The 22,456-nt window shown below is 38.1% G+C and overlaps 3 protein-coding genes across 6 annotated transcripts; 1 reads left to right on the plus strand and 2 right to left on the minus strand.

The window, feature by feature from the left end:
• Positions 1 to 76: 76 nt before the first annotated feature.
• gtf2e1 (general transcription factor IIE, polypeptide 1, alpha) lies at positions 77 to 12,323 on the minus strand. Of its 3 annotated transcripts, none has more exons than XM_084725408.1 (6): positions 12,243 to 12,323; positions 10,411 to 10,706; positions 9,859 to 10,016; positions 4,700 to 4,895; positions 2,892 to 3,130; positions 77 to 1,386 (listed from the first exon to the last, which is right to left on the minus strand). In XM_084725408.1, exons 2-6 carry the CDS (start codon positions 10,698 to 10,700, stop codon positions 926 to 928), a joined length of 1,344 nt encoding a protein of 447 aa, XP_084581534.1. In that variant the 5' UTR covers positions 10,701 to 10,706; positions 12,243 to 12,323; the 3' UTR covers positions 77 to 925. The 3 variants fall into 3 exon arrangements, with proteins under 3 accessions (XP_084581534.1, XP_084581531.1, XP_084581532.1); XM_084725405.1 differs by lacking the exon at positions 12,243 to 12,323 and adding an exon at positions 12,068 to 12,236; XM_084725406.1 differs by lacking the exon at positions 12,243 to 12,323 and adding an exon at positions 11,047 to 11,191.
• Positions 12,324 to 12,411: 88 nt separating this feature from the next.
• rabl3 (RAB, member of RAS oncogene family-like 3) lies at positions 12,412 to 17,877 on the plus strand. 2 transcript variants are annotated; one of them, XM_084725409.1, is made up of 8 exons: positions 12,412 to 12,501; positions 13,218 to 13,309; positions 14,003 to 14,132; positions 14,228 to 14,342; positions 14,440 to 14,590; positions 16,369 to 16,440; positions 17,469 to 17,507; positions 17,691 to 17,877. In XM_084725409.1, exons 1-8 carry the CDS (start codon positions 12,456 to 12,458, stop codon positions 17,745 to 17,747), a joined length of 702 nt encoding a protein of 233 aa, XP_084581535.1. In that variant the 5' UTR covers positions 12,412 to 12,455; the 3' UTR covers positions 17,748 to 17,877. The 2 variants fall into 2 exon arrangements, with proteins under 2 accessions (XP_084581535.1, XP_084581536.1); XM_084725410.1 differs by lacking the exon at positions 17,469 to 17,507.
• A 285-nt stretch (positions 17,878 to 18,162) lies between these two features.
• Positions 18,163 to 20,918, minus strand: LOC146323168 (granzyme B-like). The gene is made up of 5 exons (XM_084724127.1): positions 20,681 to 20,918; positions 20,290 to 20,437; positions 19,103 to 19,241; positions 18,494 to 18,754; positions 18,163 to 18,348 (listed from the first exon to the last, which is right to left on the minus strand). The coding sequence occupies exons 1-5, from the start codon at positions 20,730 to 20,732 to the stop codon at positions 18,181 to 18,183; spliced, it is 768 nt and encodes a 255-aa protein (XP_084580253.1). The 5' UTR covers positions 20,733 to 20,918; the 3' UTR covers positions 18,163 to 18,180.
• Positions 20,919 to 22,456: the final 1,538 nt, after the last annotated feature.

Genomic DNA, 22,456 nt, shown 5'->3' on the forward strand with positions numbered 1-22,456 from the left:
TGCTCATTGCTCATTGCTGTAAGTGTAAATACTTGTACATACATCACTACATCGTATACATAAATGCAAATTGCTGTACTGCAGAATCTTTTTATTACAGAATATTGAGAATAACAAATGCTTTACTGTACAACAATTCGCCCAAATCGTCTTGTTTCTCTTGCCTGAGACGAGCCTTTAAATCCAGTCTTGTTTCTTGTCTTGTTTCAGGAAAGCAGAAAATGTTCTGCCCAGCACCTTGTCTACATGAGCGGCGTAGTGCGAGCAGCACGTCAGCAGCACAACAACACCAGCAGAGGCTTAAGTCCTCCAGTATCACACTGCTTATGTTCAGCCACAGTGCTGCTATGCGCTCAGATGTCTTTTGGCAGAGCTCACAGCCCCAATACACAATCAATACATGAGTCAGAAAAAAATATACATGTGGCTTAAACATATGCTTGTATGAAGACAGCGGTATCGATTAAAATTGAAGCATATCGGTTCTGTCAGACAAATGAGAGTCACATGATGGAAAAACATGGCTAAAACATAAGTGGGGTATGACAGCCTGGTAAACTTACAGCTGAAATGAAAATAAAACAGTAACAAGAAAACAAGTCGTCAAACTGCAGCTGGCCAGCTCCCTCCTCCTGATTTGGTGACTGAGATTATAAAATACTTGGACAGAATACTAAAGGTGTGATCACTTAGTGAACACTGTAAAAGCACGTCCTTGGTTCTTATAATGCAAGAACATTAACCAGACTGAAAATACTTCTTGAGCAGCATCTTGTTTTCCTCTTGAGAAGTTGTGTTCACAAATTTCCCACAGATATCACTGACAGTGTGAGACAGCAGAAGTACATGTTCGGGAACTCAAAGCCAGTCCATCCAATGGTTTCTTTATATGTGTGTAAATGCACATATGAATGTCCATGTGTGTTCAGAAGTACATGTCCTGGAAGAGGGTTTGTCCCATTTCAATGTAGGCCTCCTTCTCCTGTGCAGACATCTGCTCCACGAGCTCCGGCCTCTGGCTGACCTCTCTGTACGAGCATGGCCGGCCTCCCACCATCACCATCGGCTCATCCCCCACCTCCTCAAACTCATCATCGTCCTCTTCATCATCCTCCTCGACAGCCCGATGCTGAGCGGCCGTGGCCGGCGGAGGGTTTGCAGGAGAGTCGTCATCCGATTCGCTGGTGTCACTGTCGGAGTCGCTGGCATTAGCCGTGGCAGAAGTGAGCCCCCTGGTAGCAGCGCTTGCTGCACCTACACCTCCACCTGCTACTGCCACACTCCTCTTCTCATGGATCAGCAGGGCGCGCATCACCTCCTCATTTTCATCTGTCTGACCAATTCCAACACCAGGTGCTCCATCCTGGGCTCCAGGTACGTCTCCATCTGTGGAAACAAAACAAATCATTAATTAAAATTTTAAATATATTCACTGCCGAAATCATTCTTCCTGGAGACTTCTGGAACTGAAGTTTAGCTTGCTTAAGAATATTTTAGAGTTGCCACAACACTAGAACGTTACCCTTTAATACAATACTCGTACATAAATCCTATACTAGACTGATACCTCTTCCAAAGTCTGAGGCACACAAAATAGGAAAATGTTTTTCAACTTCAGTAAAACCGATACGATAACTAACAGATATTGTATAATTTAAATATGTGGTATCAAAAAATGTGGCGATAGAGGCAATTTTAAGTATTTTTAAACTGTGCCTTTAACAAGATGTCAAGATTTCATGGTCTAACCCATTGATTTTCAAAATGGGAGCAGTAATTTAAAAGAAAACTAAACTACCATTATGTGAATTTTTATAAAATCTGTTCTAAAATAATATATAACATTACCTAAATCTTATTTGCGGTGCCCCTCTATCTAATTGCCTGTCAGTCAAAACATCAGTCATCACATCCTGAGCTGTCAGAGTTGATCTGGTCTGCCACCTGCTGCCTGACACGAAGCAAAATCTGGTGCCAACTTACAAAAAGGGTTTTAAAAAGGAAAAAGCCTGAGCATTGGCATGGAAAAGTCTGGGAACTCCTGGTCATGACTTTTATCGTACTGCCTCATCAAGCATTATTTAGTGAAAGTCAGTATCCGAAATGTAATTTAAACCACGCCACCTTCGGCTGTCATTTCTGTTTTCAGGCTCAAAAGGGCAACAAGATCATTCTGGACAGATGCACAGACACACCTCAGAGACCGGACGTTTGGAAGGCATAATTCATGCCATTTCCACAGGAATGGATTTCATTAATGAGCAATCCTTGCTCAGTCGTGCACTAATCAAGCCTCTGATTATTTCAATTAAGCAATTATGGTTCAATGGGAGTCTGGCCAGGCCTGATTGCTGCATGCCCTTGGGTGGAGAAACAATGTCAGAATAAGATAGCCTGGTGAAGGACGACTCTGACGGAGGCAGATAGCCTGGACTGACCTCTAAGAGCCTGTTTTGACTACAAAGAGATGGCCAGAGAGAGTCATAGAGAAGCAGTTAAATGTGCGGGGGTTTAGATTGTGCTTGATTCTGTCCATCTCAACCATCATCTTATTGTTCACTGAAAAGACCAGTGCAGACAGGCAACAGCATTTGTGATTAATGTCAGTGAACCCAGCATCTGAGAGTGGTGGGTGGGAATTTAATGTTGAATTTAACATAATCTGACACATGGAGTGGGAGACCTTGTGATTATGGGAGAGGATTTGAAATGGAAAAACATTAACTTGGGTTCAGCATTAATCCTGCACCATTTAATGTATGAAGGACATTTAAATTATTGTGAGAAACACACATATGTTGAGTATAAATGAATTACTTCCATCAGAATAGCATGAAAGCTACATATTGAGTGGTTGGCACTGGATGTTTTGCAAGAAAAACTTCACTTACGGTTCTTGAGGACGTCCTGCTCGTTGTAAGCACCCTGCACGGTGCTCTGAGTCAACCAGACGGGCCTCTCCTTTGGTGCCTTGCCCTCATTGGCCTGCTTCTGCTGTTCTTCGTGCTCCTCCATGTTGATAACCACATTCTGGGTGTACAGGTCAGCGAAGGATGAGCCTTTGTTGGACCAGGCTTCACGGTGTGGGCCGCTTTGAGAGTTTCCTGCAGATGCTGCAGCACGTTCACGGCTAGAGGAAAGATTCAGTAAATATCCTTTAATGTTGAGATAAAATGAAAAATGACTTTTCATACAAAAAGGATGTAAAACAAAATAGGACGTGTGCTTATGTAGGCTTGAACCAACCAGTATCAACCAATAACATCATGTCATCCACTCATCAGTGAATCTTCAGCATGATACGTTGAGATATGACATGCACACTTTTCAACATTCAAATAAAATTCCTCATAATGTGATGTCTCGCCTGCCTGTCCTGTTTCATTAGGAAATTTGGCAGGAAACAGAAGCTAGATACTCTCAAAACGATTGATTGATTGGAACTTTAAACAATGACCTTCAACAGCTGAATTAATACACATTTAAATAGAAAAATTGAGAGTATGGATTTACTGCGGCTTAACAGAACAGAATTCCACTGTGGTACAAAGAGGGATGAGGTTGAGAATATATCGCTGAGGCGATTATTGCTGTTAACAGTTGTGAACTCCCATCTGTTGTCAGTGGAACTGTTCCAGAGAGAAAGGTGGTAATGCTTTGATTTTTTTTTTTTTTATTCTTTTAGGCTGATCATTTCACCCCCCCCCCCCCCCCCCAAATCTCATTATGATACAACTGACACAATACCTACGACACTTCAAAGAGACTATCAAAGAGTGTGTTCTCTTCTCCATCATGAATTGAGCTGCTGCCTCATGTAATTCTGTGGTACAACAAACTGAAAAGCTAAAATTTCAGTTCAAACTATTTTTCATTTACAGATAACAACTATGGAAAAATCATTAACTAATTCAACCTCACAAAGTAGCTTTCACTTGATATGTCCCTCCCTCTCTCTTCCTAGTGGTGTCATGAGTCTCCAAATCCAATCTCCAAATCTCCCAATCTTTTGTGCTGACAGCTATGACATTGTTAAAGATAAGATAAGATCAACTTTATTGATCCAATACCGCAGCAGCTCAAAAAGTACAGGTAGAAAAAGGGGCGGGTGACAACAGAATAAAGAGAAAATGGGGGGAAAAAAATGTATCAAAACTATACACACTATCTATATACATTATATACACCGTGCACTTAAACAGATATAAAACTGAGTTTTGATTTGTTAAGATACACGGATCATTAGTTTTATGCTCTGACAACTGTTATCTATGTGTTCAAATCCATATTGTATCATATAGGTATCAAGTGTGATACAACGGCCTATAAGCTATGCTGTGTCATCTCTGAACGGTTGTATTTTCTAATGCTGGACACTGCAAGTAGGCGGGGGTGGAGAGAAAAAAAAAATCCTGGGAGAAAATTCAATTCTTTGAAATTGAAAACTCAGTTAGATTTAAAATTGAAACTGTGACACCTCTACATCTTACTTTAGCTGTCTAGTTATCTGTATTACTATGGCAGAGGGTGTCGTAACTGTAGCTTAGACAGCAGTACAAAGCCAGAATATACTAACTACACAGTGCAGATACTGGATTTTTGATTTTTAGGTCCAGTTTGTGCCAAATTTAAACGCTGTTTTCATGATATTTGTTAATATAGTAAGATAAACGTCAGAAAATGTTTGTTAGGAACTGACCTCTGTTTGAGGGCAGGAATCTCAGCAGGTTCAGGCTCCAGCAGGTCATGTGACAAGTTAATGTCTTCAGTCTCACGTAGCAGCGCGTAGATGGGTTCAATCTGCTCGTTGAAGCGTGCCACCAGAGTCCTGGCGTCAGGACAGACAGATTCATCTTCTTCTACCTCGGTCTCGCAGAAGGTGCAGCGAAATGTACCTGCGGGTTAAAAAAAGAACAAGCAAAAACACGTTAAGAGAGGCTGTTCAGGTAAATCACCGGGGACAATCCTGGGACATGCCTGTATTACCTTTGCTTTTTGCTCAGATTGCAAACTAATGTAACAAGTTTTGAAGTTTCTGTTTCCAGCCAAAGAAGCGGTGCTCTGAGGGACAACATAAGTTTACAGTCTGGTCGCATAACTAGCAAGAAAATGTAGCCTCCAGATTAAGGACCTTGCATGTTATGGCTAAACAATGACATAATAAAATTTGTTTAATTTCCATATGCGTCATATGGAATAAATCACTGACCAGGTTTGAAAATGCATCTTAGTTAGTTTTTGAGAAATTACACTTTCTTGCTGCTGTCATATTTTGTTTTTTAAGCTTGAATTGTACTTATACTGTTTATTTCTTCTGTCATTCTGTAAAATAAAACTGCATGGGTGTTGACTTAACCTTAATAAGTAAGGAGGAATGCAGACATGAGGGTTTAACTATGGGACCTTGAGTGCACTGCACAGACACACTTGCTTCCTACCAGTAAGAGAGGGGCATGCTGGGCCATCTGTTTCTCTGGCTGAGTGCAGTTTCAATAATTGGAACCATTCCAGCACTGCACAGACCCCATGTCTGCACTGATGTCTGTGTGTGTGTCACTGTGTGAGAGAAAAGGAGTGTGTGTGTGTGTGTGGAAAGAGAGAGATGTGCTACATGTACGTTGTTTTTGTATATGTATGATTGAATGAAACACATACTACTACTAATAATAATAATGAAAATAAATAATATGAATCAAATCCAAAGATATTTACTTTACTTTCATAACAAAGTAAAGACACCAGAAAATATTCACATTTAAGAAGCTGGATTCTGAATTGTGGTAGTAGAAAATGGAGATATTCAAGTCAAGTAAACAAGTGGACATTTTTTTCCTTAAAAAAAATACTCAAACTGATTACTTGATTACCAAAATAGTTAGCATCAGGCTTTATGAGTGGATTTTTCAGTCAAAAGATGAACCTATGTCAGATGGAATGAATAAAATGAGAAGGGTACAATCACACAGCAAAGTGTGAAAATGCAGAGCTGGAGGGTTTCCGGCTCTCCATTCTGGGTCAGAATGAGCTGGAAGAGCAATAATGTCATTTCCCATCCCTGTGAGGTTGAACTGAGTGTTGCTGGCCCTGAAGAAACAACCAGTCCATCACACTACCACTGTGCGAGCTCCAGGTATTCTTTTTGTCAGCCTCTGCCAGCGTGCACGGTTACTGCCTCCACAGCAACATCTGACACCAGTTCAGACACGTTGAAACAAGAGACGGGTGCAAAGGGATTCACAAGATGACAATAAATGTGTCACCAGGAAGATGTTGACGGTTCCAAAACAGAACCAGGACGATACGAATATGAACTTTGTCCAGCATGTAATTTACACTGGCTATCAGGTGTATTTATCCAGTGCAGGGGTAATGTGCACCTTTGTGTTGAATTTTGGACTATAATTTTTGACTCATCCCTGAAAATATGTGAGATATGTTGACAATGTTACCAGTAAGACTTGTTGTGTGAGGTTTTGGTAATCCCAATCTATATTATTTTACTTAATGTAACCATTTTTAAGCAACGTGCAGCTTTCTTCCATACCTCAAAACTTGGTCTGGTGTCACTTTTGTTTTTAAAACTGGCCTCCTCAGGACATTTTTTTAGGATGCTGTGCATTTTCTGTATTAAAAAGCTGGAACACACTGTGATATAGATTTGTCACTTCTAAATCAGATCAGCTCAGGTTTTATACTCCGTTATCCAGTGTAAAACAGAACAAGTCATTAGGTTGATCTAAAACACCCAAAACAAAACAAGGCTTTAGCAAACTTGCTGCAGTACATTACGTTATCAGAGATGAATCAGGTTTGATGAATTATCACTATTGTTTAATGATTCTTTGCAGCTAAAGTAGTGATTCATTCTGTTGACACTGGCTGAAGTAACATTTTTACAGGTTTTCAACCACATCCCATTTGTTCAAGCTTCTGCGGCAACTGCTGCATCAACTGAGCCTTCCATGAATCATAAGAAAAAGTGAACACCACAGTTAAAATAAATCTGTGGTCAAACCAACTGCTCAAATTTCAAGAATTATAATTCAATAAAAGAATTCAATACAGCATTCATATTCAATAATACCAAACCACAACCCTAGTGTTCAGATTTTCACAAACTATTTACAACAATTATTCACCCAATGAAACTGGAGATTTTAACTTTAAGGGAAAAATTCACTGTTTTTTGTGGATGTCCAGTCAGTGTTGATGTTAAATCAGTCAACTGAAGCAACAAATTCCTCAGTGTGCTTTATACTGACAGAAAAAGCCGAGTTCTGCTACAAAATCTTTGATCCTTCCTGCATACAGTGATATCACAGTGATGCAGTTGGTGTTAAGGAAGAACTACAGGCTATTTCAGCTTGGATTTTAGTCTCAAGGACACAGACTTTGAAGCGTGTTCCCACTAAGTCTGGGAAGGTTTTGGACTTTCCAGAAGCATTTGAAAAAACAGTTCATAGATGACGGCGCTCTTGATTATTGGATTAATTTAATTATTTTATATGCAAAGTTTTGAATTATCTACTGAAATCACTCCAGTTTATTACACAACAAAGTAATACGCTTTTGGAACATTATGGAACATTTTTCTGCTGAGACCTTCGACATGTTTATATTAGTGCATGTTGTATGTGTAACCCTGTTTTTATTTTTATGAAATTGTCTTGTAAGCTAAGTCTCTGGGTGATCAATTGGCGTGCTAGATGAGTACGTGGACATGGGCGTCAGAGGCTCCTGCACAAAGCATCCCTGTACATGTAACCACTGCCAGCAAGGCTCTACAAGACGAGCAGAACTCAGCTTTCTTGGACAATATAGCACAGACCCCTTGAAAATCTTGTCTTTGCTGACCTCCAGTGGTTTTCACTTTTCACCTTGTCGTAGTTAAATACTGGTGAACTCCAGGACCCAATGATGTCACTGTTGGGTGTAACCACACCTATCAGTGATCCCACTGTGGGTCCTGAAACTTGCAAACTACGGACAGCAAAACACTGGTGTTTTCAGCCTGGTGTTACTCTTTAAATAATGAGCATTTAGTGAAAGATAAGAGAGATCTTATTTTAAAGGCTTGTGTAGCACAACCTGTCTATGCTTCCTAGCAACAGTGCCGGTTGACTGGAAACCTACAAACCTTCAGGTTGGCAGACAGTGTGTGAACTGTGCCTCATTCTGACAGACACAAGAATGAAGACAGTTTATGAATGAACACAGTTTAGAGAAGGGCCTCTCCTTAAAGTATGGAACAGACGCGTCACCATCATAAGCACAATATTCTTCTGCACCACCACACCCAGAAATTCTAGGAAGATGACTTCCAGAGAATGTAATTCCATGATATGCCATAGTGTTAAACCAAGACCATTACAAACTATGATCAATATCAAAATATATTCAGGAAATTTGTTAAGAGGCAAGTGGGCTTAATTTGTCCTGTTAACCTCTTGCTTGGAGGATTACATCTTCTTCACATCTATCGAGGGTTTCAGTACTGAGAGCAGTTAAACATTTGCAACTCATTTTTCTCACAAATATAAAACAAAACTTCAAACCACGTTTTCAATAACAACATGAATGCAGCACGTATCTATCTGCTCAAGTTGTGACTGATTAAATAGAAACCTTGCTCCTGATTCCTTTTCAATTGAGGAGGCACTGGTGCCTCAAATGAATTGGTCATGCCTTATTTATGTCAATCAGCTACATGATTTCAAAACCAAGTGTGAGCCTATGTCTACCCTAATGCCAAGATGATCCAGACTTGCTGGTTGCTCCTGTTTCTCACATGTCAAGCACACGCACAAACACAACATCATGGATAATCTCTCTTGATAAGGGACTGATGTGACGCCTATTTAGAGGCAGAGCTGTGAAGAGCTGCCAGCCCATATCAAGGCAAGCTGAGAATCCAAGAATCAGATATTAAAGTTACTTCAATTCAGGCCTTTTTTTTGTGCTAGCACTCAACTGCATCCAAGACAACAGAAGAACAAAATGACAAAAACAGACAGAACGTCTCCTCTGTTTAATTTTGTGTACACAGCCACACTAGTAGAGGCAGGGTAAAGATTATTTATCATTTACTGATAAGGTATCATTAGTAGATTGAATTTAATGTTCTGCTTGTCTTTTTTTTCAAAATATTTCTTTTCTTCTGAGACAAATCAAGAACCTCTGTAAGTTAAACCATAATGGTACTTAATTTAAACTTAATGAGCCTTTAGTTTCACAAACAGTTTCCATGTTTGTTTTCATACTGGCTGGTTGCAAGAGGCCTCAACGTGCATAGGGCTTCATCACAAGCAACAGGAAGGTATTATGTTACCAAACTCAAAGTATCAGATACCTCATTTTGATATGATGTTAGTGTTGCAATACTTGACAGATGTACTACTTGACATGATGGTAGTGGAACTATTTGACTGTGTCTCCTTTGTGAAAGAGCTGTCACCATATTTTCTAGCACCAACAGTAGACTATTTTTTCCCCCCAATTTTTTGTAGGGGTGTAATGATAGACGAATCTGGAGTGATATATCGATTCAATGTTCAACAATGCAACGTAAAAATATCAATCTACATCGTCAAGATACACTTTTATTTTGAAATTTCCATTGCATGTCTGTGCCACAAATGTCTGGAAGAGTTCTGTCCTAAAATTGTTGAATCATGATTTAGTTGCTTTTTGTGAGTTGACATAAACGTAATTGTGTGATACTGATCGCATGGCCCTGAATTAAAACAAAATCATACTGTGGCAGACTTTGTAATACCAGCAAATATTGTATCGTTGTCCAAAGAATCAATATAATATTGTATTGAGATAAAATTTGTTATTTACACCCCTGATGTTTACCTGTCATTGGGTCAAACAGCTGGTTGGCCTCTAGGTCAGTGAAGGTGGAGAAGCAGCAGGGGCACCGGAAGGAGGCACGGTTGGTGGAGTCTCGCTCATCTGTCTCAATGCGTCGTCGCATGTGATCCAATTTATACTTGACCACGTTGACCAGTACCCTAAAAAAATCAGGTTGGTTTAGCTTTACAGTATGCAACATACTGACATGGGAGGATACTTTTTTTAGGTGAATAACAAAAGAAAAAATGGAGGATTCCATGTCTATTCTAATCTATTTAAATCTATTATTTTTCTAAATTAAGAGTGTGTGCTCTTTATTAATATACATAATATTATGTTTAGCCTCCAGTGTTTTAGTACTGAAATTGTGAGTACACATCACAGATAAGCAAAAGTCTTATTCTCTCTGAAAATGAGCTTAACACATCCTAACATTACTGATACAAGACACTGACGATGCCAATACCCGGATTGTATTCCTCCAAACTTACAGCTGCATCAAAACTCTACCAGTTGTTAAGGGCAAGTTATTGCGTGTTACTGTGTCCCTACCTGTAGTTAATGAAGTAGTAGTTGTGCCGTGTTGTCTTGCCATCAGGAGCTGTCTCCACTCTCATTCGGCACTTGACAAACTTGTCTGACTTCAGGGTGTTGAGTACCGAGCGCAGCTGTTTCCGGTCAAACTTGAGCAACTCCAGCATGTCCTCCTCACGCACACATGGGTTGCGTATCAGTACATCTAGGGCCAAGGCATGTTCCACTCCATAGAAACCTCTGACAACCTGCTTTGCTAGCCGCTTAAGTGCTGCAGGGACCTCGGTTAGTAGTTCTGGTTCTATCATCTTCTCCTGTGGAGAGAGATGAGACCTCATGTAAAGATCTGAGACAGCAGTAGGGATGGGTATTCAGAACCGGTACCAGTTCCTGACAGGTTAATTCCAAAATATGTATAAGCTCCTGGGGGAAAAAATACTGCTATCAGTATTCATGCAATGTTACATAAACAGCTGACAGGGCAAAATGTTCAAAAGTGCGTTAATAAATTTCATGAAAATGATGCCTGGGTATGTTGTAGTTGAAGTTAGTTGTATTGAAACTTCTCCAATCAAACGATAACTGCATTCAATCCTTTTGGTACCCGCATCTAGAAAAAAAATTACTATTTGTATGGTAATTGCAGAAAATCACCTCAAGTATTTCTCGATTTAAAGTGACATCTGATTGGCACACTGCCACAGCAGCTAAAACCCACACAGTCTGTGGTGAAGTGAAAGTGAAGTGAAATGCAGCTTCTTTGACAGAGGTAGCAGTTCAGCATACTGTGATGCCAACAAAGCATTTAAAAGTATGTCTATACTGCTTGTGAGATCAGATAAAAATAAATGCATTAAAATTTGGAAGGATTGTTTCAGGATTACTTCAAATTCCATGATAGATATTAAAAGAGGCAGAAAAACCCCCAGCCCTAATACAAATGCAGCTAAATGCATCTCAGGAAGGAATTTCACTTGTTACTTATGCAAAAAAGTAATAAAATAACTTCTTAATCGTTTCACATCTTTTCATATCATGTAATAATAATAATAATCACTAATAATAATTAGTAATGTGGATGTAATTACTAAGTGGGTAAAGGCATAAAACAAATCTAGCTAACAAGTACAGTCTGTTAAGTTCAGTAGATTACATTACTTAATTGTAAAGCAACCTTTAAAACCAGAAAAAGCCAACACTTGTGCCATAACACAAAAAATCACACACCACATATCACAAATTTGATATAATACTGATAGACTGCCAACCCCTGGCATGGATACACTGATGGAAACTACTCATTAGACTACTTGATCCTTTCCTCCTTGCTTGAACCCAATACCTGTGCGTAAAGCGATGGACAACGTCTTACCCATTTCCTGGTGCTTTGTGCTAACATGGGTTAGACGAAATGAGTGTTAACACCGATAGTGCCAACTTAACTTAGCTTAACGTTAGCTAACTCAAACAAAGACAAACGACAGACACTGCAGCAGGTTGGCTACAACTACCGGTGAGGATACTAGAAGTAGCTAGTAGCGTTACAATCGCTTTAACAGGTGATCAGTTATCTTTAGTTACAGATTGCTGATGTTACCTTTCGTTAACTGACGCTAAGTTGAACCAACATGAAGTAAGTTTGAGAAAACCGTTAGCCAGTAAACGCAAACCTTACCCGATACTCTTTTACGTTACGTTCCAGCAAACTAGCTAAAGCCACCGCTTCCTAAAGTCATTTCAGCATACGCTCACTTTGTGCCTAACAAACACAAGTACCTAAAACTCACTGAACATATTTGCACTTCTGAATCTTTAAACTACTAGGTTAGCTAGCATGTTTCATGACTTACCCCGGAAGAAAACGAAAACCGCGACAAAGCGGAACGAGACAATTTTCACGCACTAGCCAATAGAAACAGAGGACTGATGATTGATTTGAATTTTGACGAGTGGACATGCCTTCTGTCTGTGCGTTCGTTTGTGTTGTGACCAATCAGATTAGACAATAGATATTTCCAGGCGGGATTTCCACTGTTTTCTTCCGGTAAACGTCTGACACAAAAATGGCTTCTCTTGACAGGGTAAAAGTATTAGTTTTAGGAGATTCCGGTAAGTTAAGTGCCATCTACGCATTTCAAATTCTTTTATTAAAGTGGCGGGTTGTTTGTTAAGACATTTGTTTCGTCTTGGATAATTTCCCCCGTTTTGCAACCTTTTTAATCTTAAATTTAGGGACTTCCAACTCATGTTAAAAGTCTGTTGCAGTGGCTTCGTGAACCTTAATACCTGACGCAATATAATTGTCGTGTCTTACCTCACTGGCGACTTCGGATTAAAGGTGAACCAGCAAGTGTCGCTTAATGTAGCAGCAAAGGTTGCACCTGTCATGATGTAGTTACATTGGGTTTTGCTGACCAAGAAGTGGTACATCTGCGTGTAATAAGTTTGCTGACTTTGAGACGAATCAACACCAACACTTGATTTTTTTTTAGAAATATATATACCGAATCAAAGAGTGACACCCAAGAGCTTGTTTAAGATATTCCCTGATGCTCTTCAAGTTATAAGCATTGATAGAAACTGAGGCTATGCTACACTGACATGTTTTTTCAATGGAGGCTTGTTATCATATCTTATCTTCATTGTCTTGTAATCAGCAGTCTTTATTGTACCTCATCAAAACTGAAAGTGATTGAAAGCAACGTATTGTGATCTACTGGATAAAATGTGTTTCCTCCTTGTGCATAGGAGCCATTGCATGAGTTTATTTTGATCCTATAAAAAAAAACTGGCAGTCATCCACCCGCCTTTCTTGTCTTTTACAGGGGTGGGCAAGTCTTCCTTGGTCCATCTGCTCTGTCAGAATCAGGTGTTAGGAAATCCATCATGGACTGTTGGTTGCTCTGTGGATGTACGGGTAAGAAGATCCAACACCTTGTAATCCTCAACATTTAATTAAGATAAAAATCTAAAGTTTGTTTTACTGGTCTTTATAGTAAATTGGCCTCTGATAGAACATCTATGTGCCTTGTATTAAACAACTTTTTAAATGACAAACAACAGAAAAAAACAATTTTATCTAAACAGCACCAAATCACAACAGAGGTTTATATTATATTATATTATTATATTATTTATATTATTTACTGACACCTAACTATTCCCTTACATGGTCCAAGAAGTAATATCAGTAGCAGCAGTAGCAACAGCAGTGGAGAAATACTCACTTAATCGCTAATACTAAAAGTAAAGGTCCTCATTATACAGAACGACAGATTTCAGAGTAATGTATATATTATTAGTGGGTTATAGAATTGGTGTCTTAATGTGTACATCGCTTTAATTGTGCAGTTTATTTACTGCTGGGTAAGACTATTTTGAATTGTGGTGAAGTAGAAGTAGCAGAAAATTTAAATATTCAACTGAAGTATATAAGTACCTCAAAAATTGTATTTTAGTACAGTACTTGAGTAAATGTACTTAGTTACTTTCCACCACTCATGATTCAACACATTCATGTCAGATAAAAAATGAATATAGCACTTACATTACACAGATGCTTAGAGGATTAAAATAATGGACGGGTCAAAAATGAAATATTCAACTACAGGTCCAAGACTATAAGGAGGGAACCCCGGAGGAGAAAACCTACTACATTGAACTCTGGGATGTCGGTGGATCTGTGGGCAGTGCCAGCAGTATCAAAAGCACCAGAGCAGTCTTCTACAATTCAGTTAACGGTAAATATGATGATCTTTTATGATTATTTCAAGAAATCTGAAGTCATTAGGGTTGCTATTATTTAGTTATGTCATTTTCTGTTTGTTTTTTCCAGGAATTATGTTGGTACACGATTTAACAAATAAGAAATCCTCTCAGAATCTCTATCGCTGGTCACTAGAAGCCTTAAACAAGGATTCTTCTCCAACGGGAGTTATCGTCTCAAACGGGTAAGCAGACATGCCTCTTTGTATTGGTAAATTAAAGCTGTAAAAATGTGACCACACTGAGTTTGTCTAAGTAATTTTCTTTTTTTTCCCCCTGCAGTGACTATGACAGAGAGCAGTTTGCTGAGAACCCAGTGCCTTTGCTGCTGATTGGCACAAAGTTTGACCAGATCCCAGAGACCAAACGCAGTGAAGTTCTCACTCGGACGGCCTTCCTGTCTGAAGACTTCAATGCAGAGGAGATCAATCTCGTATGTCAATGTTTTCATGTCTACACACACTGACTTTAAGTCCCTTTCAAAAATGGAGTCTGTGACACTGCTGACTTTATCAGGGCGGGCAGGCAGGCAGGTAGGTAGATAGATAGGCAGTACTTTGTTGATCCCAAACTGGGTAATCCTTGTGGTACAGCAGCCAAAGTAAATATACAGTAAATATACGTGTAAACACCAAAATAGAAAAAATACAATTAATGAAATGAAATTGGGTGAGTACACATAGAATATCTGAGAATACCTAATATAGAAAATATACACAAGAACAAACTACACTAAAATATAGAAATATACAAGAGTAATATACAAGGACACACTATACCAAATATGAGATGAGGTAGAGCGGGAGTGGAGACAAGATGTGCAAATTATCCAGACCATGATAATGACAGTGCAAACCAGAAAACAGGTGCTGGAAATCACAGAAAACTTCTCAAGGTGTGAAAAGTGCTTGGATTTTTGGATAAAGTGCTTGAAACAGCTTGAAATGGTAAATGTATTATTTTCAGAATAAATCCCTACTTGTCTGGATAGTTTGCTTTTTAAATAAAGAAATAAAATGAGCCAGAGAGCCTAATTGTTCTCGCTTTTGGCACTAAATGAAGATGACTCCACTTGAGCCTCGCCTACCACTCTGCACGTGTGGCTATGCTTAGTGTGATCTTTCAGTCTTTGTTGTTGTGTGCGCTCTGAATGGGAGGATAACAGACAACAACATGCCCAGAGGTTGCTGTTGCAATCAGCACTGGCTTGAAAATGAAACATGATGAGGATTTCCTTTAAATTAAAGTTATTTCACTAGTGATTGTTTTATATATGCTCAGCCAGGTTAAATTGGATGCCACGTGTACTTACAGACAGGTGACACTTTGTTGTATTTTCCTCTAATTTGTCATCCTTTTGTAGGATCTTATCATGAATCATAAAACACAATAGCATCTGATTTTCTGTAATGAAGAAATGAAATGGGGCCTAATCATTTTGGGCATGTATATGTATATAACTCTGTGATTTACCACAGCTGTAAGGTGCTGGAAAATCTTAAAAATGCACCTTGAAAATGCCCTAAGTGCTTGAATTTGAAAAGGCGGAGGAACCCTGGTTTGTGTTAAAAGAACACACTTTTCTGAACTTAAGCGCAGGTCTCTGTTACAGAAATGTTCCATAAAATGGTTGTTCAACTATGAAAAGGCAAATAAAGCTGCAATGCTTAAGTGGTATTTGGCATCTGGTACATGAAAGAGAGCACAAAGCTCATTTTCCCTCTCACCACAGTGGCAGCACCGCAGGAGAACGATGCCGAGTTTAAAAATGATATGAAAGAAGAAGCCTGTTCTCAGTTCTCTCACAAGCAGCATCAGTGACGGATGACTGATCTTAATTAGACCATTATGAGCAGGTTGAGGAAGACTTGTCCTTGATTCTCACTAATCCAAGCAACCTTGTTGATCCCTCAAGAAATTTACCAAACATGAACCTGATGTAAAAATCACAGCAAAAGTACAGAATAAAGCGCATGTCTTAAAGATTTAATGATGGCTAGAAAAACAGGGAAATTCTGAATTAGAAAAAGAGAAATTAGACATATGCTCTGTGTGTGTGTGTGTGTGTGTGTGTGTGTGTGTGTGTGTGTGTGTGCTATAACTTCTACAAACCACCAGATGTCACTGTGTTTAAAGCTTCAAATCTTTTAGGCACAAATAGAAAGATGTTTCTTTGAGGTTTGTGGCTGAAGTGTAACCTTGATTTCTCAGGACTGCACAAACCCGAGGTACCTGGCTGCCGGCACGTCAAATGCAGTGAAGCTTAGCAGGTTCTTTGACAAGGTGAGAAACCCAGAGCTCTGTAATGTGATACTTTCTTTTTCTATACAAATTGTCTTTGCAAGAGAGATTATCAAAACATATTTGTGCACTTACACCTCTGTGGTGTGGATCTGCTGAGAGGATATAAACTGTGTTTGCTAACATTAATTATTAAAATAATGTGGTATTTAAGCAGTGCTCAAATAGTTATGTTGAAGGAAGCAGCATAACAATTTTTTTTGTCTGTAAATTGAATGTCAAAATGAATATAAGAATATTTGCTATTCGAAAATAACAGTTTTGACTTTGTCAGGTAGATCTAGTAACTTTTTAATGTTAAATGTTGGACTTGTTTTGTTTGTTTGTTTTAAAATTAGGTATATAATAACTATTTTATGACATAGGGTTCAGGGTTCATCATTCAGGACTGGATAAGAAATAAATAAAAAAGAATTAAACTATTATACGCTTTTCACAATCTGCAGTGTAATTTGTAAGACACGACTTTGGACATTTTTCACTCTTGTCTGACATTTTATACACGTTGCAACCCTTAATTAATGACAGTTACCTACAGTAAATGTTGTTATGTAATAATTGCTAATAAACCAACAAATAAAACATTTGTAGAAAGGTTAAATGCAAAAATTAATAAGTGAAAAGTAAAGATTGACTTCAGGCAGATAAATTTCTGACCCACTTGCGCAGCGTTGAATATGACAGTCAATGGGTCTCTTCAAAATCTGTCATTTTACTACTTAGTTCTGTGCACCAACAGGTACTCCTCTCTAATTAGATATTTATAAAAAATAAATCACATACAGGACACCTGAAGAACTGGAACGCAAATGCAGTTGTCTGGCATTAAGGCATGCTGTTAATTGAGAATTGATGCCATGATCCAAATTTAAAAAACAAAACATATATTTAGAGAAAAAGAACCAGGTGCTTGAATATTACCTGGGGTCTGTCTGTGCACATGCCTGATGTACGGGGGGAGTTTTATATTGAAACAGACTTCCTCTAAATCTCAATCTTTCTCTTAACAGGTAATAGAGAAAAGATATTTCACAAGAGATCCAAGTCAGGTGAGTCTGTTTTGCATGTGTGTCTTTTTTTTACTGCAAATCACAATGTCATAATAATTTTGGTAAAAGTAGATCTTCACCTGAAAATCAGAATTCAGCTGTGACTGAGTGATAAGGACTACCTTTTCATTCTAAAGTGAACTGGTCCTTTAAAACGGCACATTTCTTTTACTGTCTCTGCAGATGACGGGTTTCACAGACAGAAAACGGTTCAACTTCAAAAGCTTGCACTACGACTGATAGCGGCGGTCTGTGGTTTGACCATAATGCCTCTGGGCTTTTTACACCATGAGTAAACCATCACACTCACTGACATAGTTTCTACACCAACAGGCCCCACCCAGCTCCCAATTGTTTTGTTTTTTTTGTTTGTTTTTTTTTATTACTGCAATTTCTTCTTCATGCAAGTCCCTTTGAACACTTCAGTTGCTATTATATAAAGACAGGAATTAGACACTTCTCAGTATGTAATGATTTTAATTACTTTTTTTTCCCCAGTACAATCAGTTGCGCTTTATTTCTGCATGCAAAACATTCATATACAGCATTTTTTTTTTCAAAACTAAGACCATTACTTGTGTCTAAATGCTTGCTAAGCTATGTTATTTAAAAAGCAAGTTAAAAAGGGCGAAAAAATTATTATTATTATTATTCCTGGCCTCTGAATAGCGGCTCATGCAACACTCCCAAATCTCTGCATCACATCCTTAATCCAGGGAAGAAAGAAACTGACTTTAGTGAAGACATGGGGATACTTTGGATTATTACAGTCACCATCTAAGGTGAAAGACGTTATACCCTGAGGCTTGCTGTTGCAGATAAGAGGTCCGCCGGAATCACCCTGCAAAAAAGGCAACAGAGAGACTTGATTGAACAAACTGTTAGGAAAACATCACACTTGTTTTTTGTCAATAAATGGACAGTTTTCTCCATGTTTGCAGCATTTTGTTGTATATACATCAAAAACTCTCTTTTGATATGATTACCTGGCAAATCCCTCCTTTCTTTTTGGTGAATTTGGTGCACAGCATGTAATCACTGTTGAAGTGTTCTTGCCATATTTTTTTGCACTCAAAGGTGAATTGCATCTTCTCCGTGGTCTCCTTCAGCACATCTGAGCTGGGCTCGTTGACCCCAGTCTGTCCCCACCCGGCAACGGCGCAGTTAACGTTGGCGGGGATTTTCCCGTTTTTCTTTGGCAGTCCAATGGTCTTCACATACTTGTTCAGCTTGGCTTTATTTTTCAACTGTAAACGAGAACAGAGTACAACTGAAACGCCTCACCCATCTGTCAGACATGTCGGTGTGTGTTTATGTCCTCTCAAAGCAGCATTGAGGTTTTAGGTGAAGCACGTCCCCAACACCCACATCCACCCCTGCATTCAGTAGAAATGCCACGTTATGCAAAGTTCTCTCATCATAAGAGAGAAGAGACATCAGAAAATGAAAGTGCAGTGATGAAATGAACCACAGCAGGTCATTACTGTGAAATAAACCCCCTGCAGAATGATTTAAGGCCTCTCCACCTCACATGCATCATGTTCTGCATCACCCTGTCGAAGTTTTACACTACAGAACTTTACAGTTTTATTTACCTTGAGTAACATAATGTCGTAATCAAATCCTTTGTAATTCGGATGTGGAATGTATTTAGCCACTTGGATCTTCTGCTGAGTTTTTTCTTCCTTTTTTATGTTATGTGCTCCAAGTACCACCGTCATGCTGTTCTGAGATCTGACAAACAAGGAGACAAATAATGTAAAAGCATTTCATTCTGTCTTTGACAAACATGCACATACAATTTATGTAATATAATGAAGTAATTAACAACAAATTATTTGTAGATGAGAGATCATAATTGGAATAAAAACAATTATCAATCCGGGGTAAAAAATATACTTAAGTACACCTTTTTTCATTCACTAACCATCTACATAATATGCTTATGATATATCATTAATACTACTTAAGATATACTTAAGTAAAATAAAGTGTACTTGACTGTACTATTTTTAGACACCATTAAATATACTGAAATACAAGTAAAACTTGATATGCTAATGTTGTACTTTGTGTTTATTTCTACTATAAGTACATATTTTCATTAATACACTTAAAATATATATATAATATACAAAATATTTACAGTTCAGTCTAAATATTGTAAATACAACTTATCTGAATTTGGAATTACAGTGCACTAAAAATATAATTAAGTATACTATACTATAAGGACATTTTAAAAGTCAGTCAGTACTGGTAAGAAAAGTTGTACTGACGTGTATTTAAGTATATCTTAATAGTGTTTCAAATATATTTTTAGCAGCACTACTTACACATAGTCAACATATTAAGTACATTGTTAGTACATGAAAATTGCACAGTTTTAGTACATTATTCATGAATTTACTAAATATATTTAGATCATACTTGTACTTTTTTCACCTGAGATACTTGACAGTAGTCCAAGTTTACATTTGTGTACTTATTTAGCAGCACTAATTATATATTTAGCATATTAAGTACATTATTAGTACATGAAAATAGCTCATTTTTAGGACATTATAGTATACTAAATGTACTTCTTTGTACTTTTTGCATGTAGGCTAAGTATACATTAGTGTAGTTTTTTGACCTGAGTGAAGTCTATAGTACTTCACTTTGCTTCTTCTCTACCTTGGGACTGGAAATAATTAGTACTCATGAAGTTTTTAATTGGCTACGACATAAAAACAAAATTTTTGATTCTTTCTGATTGTGAGTCGATGCATGATAAACTCACTTATTACAGTGTGCAGCAGTCAGAACAAAGTCCTCCCGAATGAGTATCCCGCCACATGAATGGTGTCCGTTGAACTGGAGTGATGCCATGTAGGGTCTGGAATGAGGCTTTGCGACTCTACCGCCCACTATGCCGCTCTCAGAAGCCCCTTACATGAGGACAGAAGATAAATTATTACACAGATTTCAAAATGCAAAATTCTCAACACTCAAATTATTATTATGAAATGAAGAGAACAAAATGAGATACTTTATTCCACCAAATCTGTAGCCATTGAACAAAAGACTTCTTTTAAAATCAGGTTTGATTCTTAAAAACTGCTATAATTAAAAAAGTTTACATAGTAATTTCTCTACCAGCCATCATATTGAAAGGGCTCATATCTTCTTACCAGTGAGGGAGAGCAGCTGAAAGGAAAATATAATGCAGCATGCGTGGATCATGGTGGTGCACAGATGTAGTAGCTGAACAATGTGGCAAACAAGCAGCGCTCCCCCTCACCACCTTTTGTAGTCGACCTCCCAGCTTCTACAGCGGAAACTTTGGGGGCAGGTGTTAAAACTGTGCTTGCACAGAAAACATGAGATCACACCTTGCAGCCTAAATGAGACCTTTTTGCAAAACCTGATAAAACTGTCAGCTTCAGTTTGACATTTGAGGGGTTCATTCCATAACACAGATATCTCCCTTTTTATTTATTTTCCTAAATCATGTATTATCTGTGTGCAATCCAACAATATTAATCAAACTGGTAGTGAGCTGTTGATAAGATATATCAAGAAAATTTTAATTTCATAAATCTTTTTTTATTATTATTATGCACTCAAGGAAATATCAGTCATTTTAAGAATGGTGTTTATCTGTTTTTTTTTTTAATGAACCATTTATCTAAATGTGTAGCGCATTACTGCATGGCAGGTCTCTGTGAACATGTGGGCTTAAGCTCAGGCTTGAGGAGTAGTAAAGTAAACTTTATTTCATTACAGTTACAGAAAAAAAGCAGTCAGATTATAGACAGGTATAATAAACAAGGGGATTATTTGCAGGATTATAATTAAAGAAGGATTTACAATGCACACTATGTATATCATCCAAGAGCTCAACACCTAATTTAAAGACACATTTACAGGTAAGACCAACTGCTGACATTAGCTACACAGACCAACCGCTAATGTTAGCTACACAGACCATCTGTTAATATTAGCTTCACAGGCCAACCGCTAACGTTACTGACACATAAATCTGTTTAGCTAGCTAACCTGTCAACACCACTGCTACTGAAAAATATTCTGGGACTGTAGGTGGTGATGCTGGTGACCAGGATGGTGTGTGGGTGAAAAGACAAGCCCCAGAATGAGTTTATCGCAGTTTATTTTAAGTTTGAGTGTGAAGTATGGAAAACACGCTCAAAACAAAAGTACATTTAAAAGCACATACGCACCGCTATTAGTCTAAAATATGCTTTCATTCATAACAAAGGAAGAAATTGTTGGACAAACACTAAACCTACAAAAAAATAAAATTATATATTATGGGCTGAACAAGTAACAGAAAGCAATTAACTTTAATATATTGTGATGCTTGGATTTAGTACTGACTACATTTTTCAAACAAGTAATTAGTGATTATATCAGAATGCATTTTTAAAGTAACCCTCTCAACCCTGCCTAAGATTTGACTGTGCTTTTGACCAGGAGTTTATCTGTTGGCCAAAAATCATAACGTGCCCTTTAGATAATCACAAATATACCCATGCTATATTTGTGTTTGTTTTTCATCTTAGGCAACATTTACTCTAAAGGAAGAGAGTTAAGGTAAAAGGCAAGTGGTCGAGAGGAAAACTGTGTATTGATGCCACATTAACCACAATGCGTACAAAGGTTGTCACACCTCACACACTATACCACACACACACGCACACCCTGTGCTGTTTTTCTTATGGCCAAAATTAATTTGATGGGTGTTAAAAAACAGATGTAAATGTACGCTCGAGCTCTTGCACAGTTTTAAATTCAGAAGCTGTACCCGTACTAATTCTTTTAAAACTGATAAACTAAGCATTTGTCTGCTACAAACTCTGTAGGACTACGCTGTCCTCAGCGACTTTGTGGATTTCTGGGTGCTGGTGTGATATCTGAGGGTAGATTAGAGGCACTAATATGAATAC

Source organism: Lutjanus erythropterus, chromosome 8 (assembly GCF_056507025.1).
Source record: "Lutjanus erythropterus isolate fLutEry1 chromosome 8, fLutEry1.hap2, whole genome shotgun sequence".
Taxonomy (NCBI): domain Eukaryota; kingdom Metazoa; phylum Chordata; class Actinopteri; order Lutjaniformes; family Lutjanidae; genus Lutjanus; species Lutjanus erythropterus.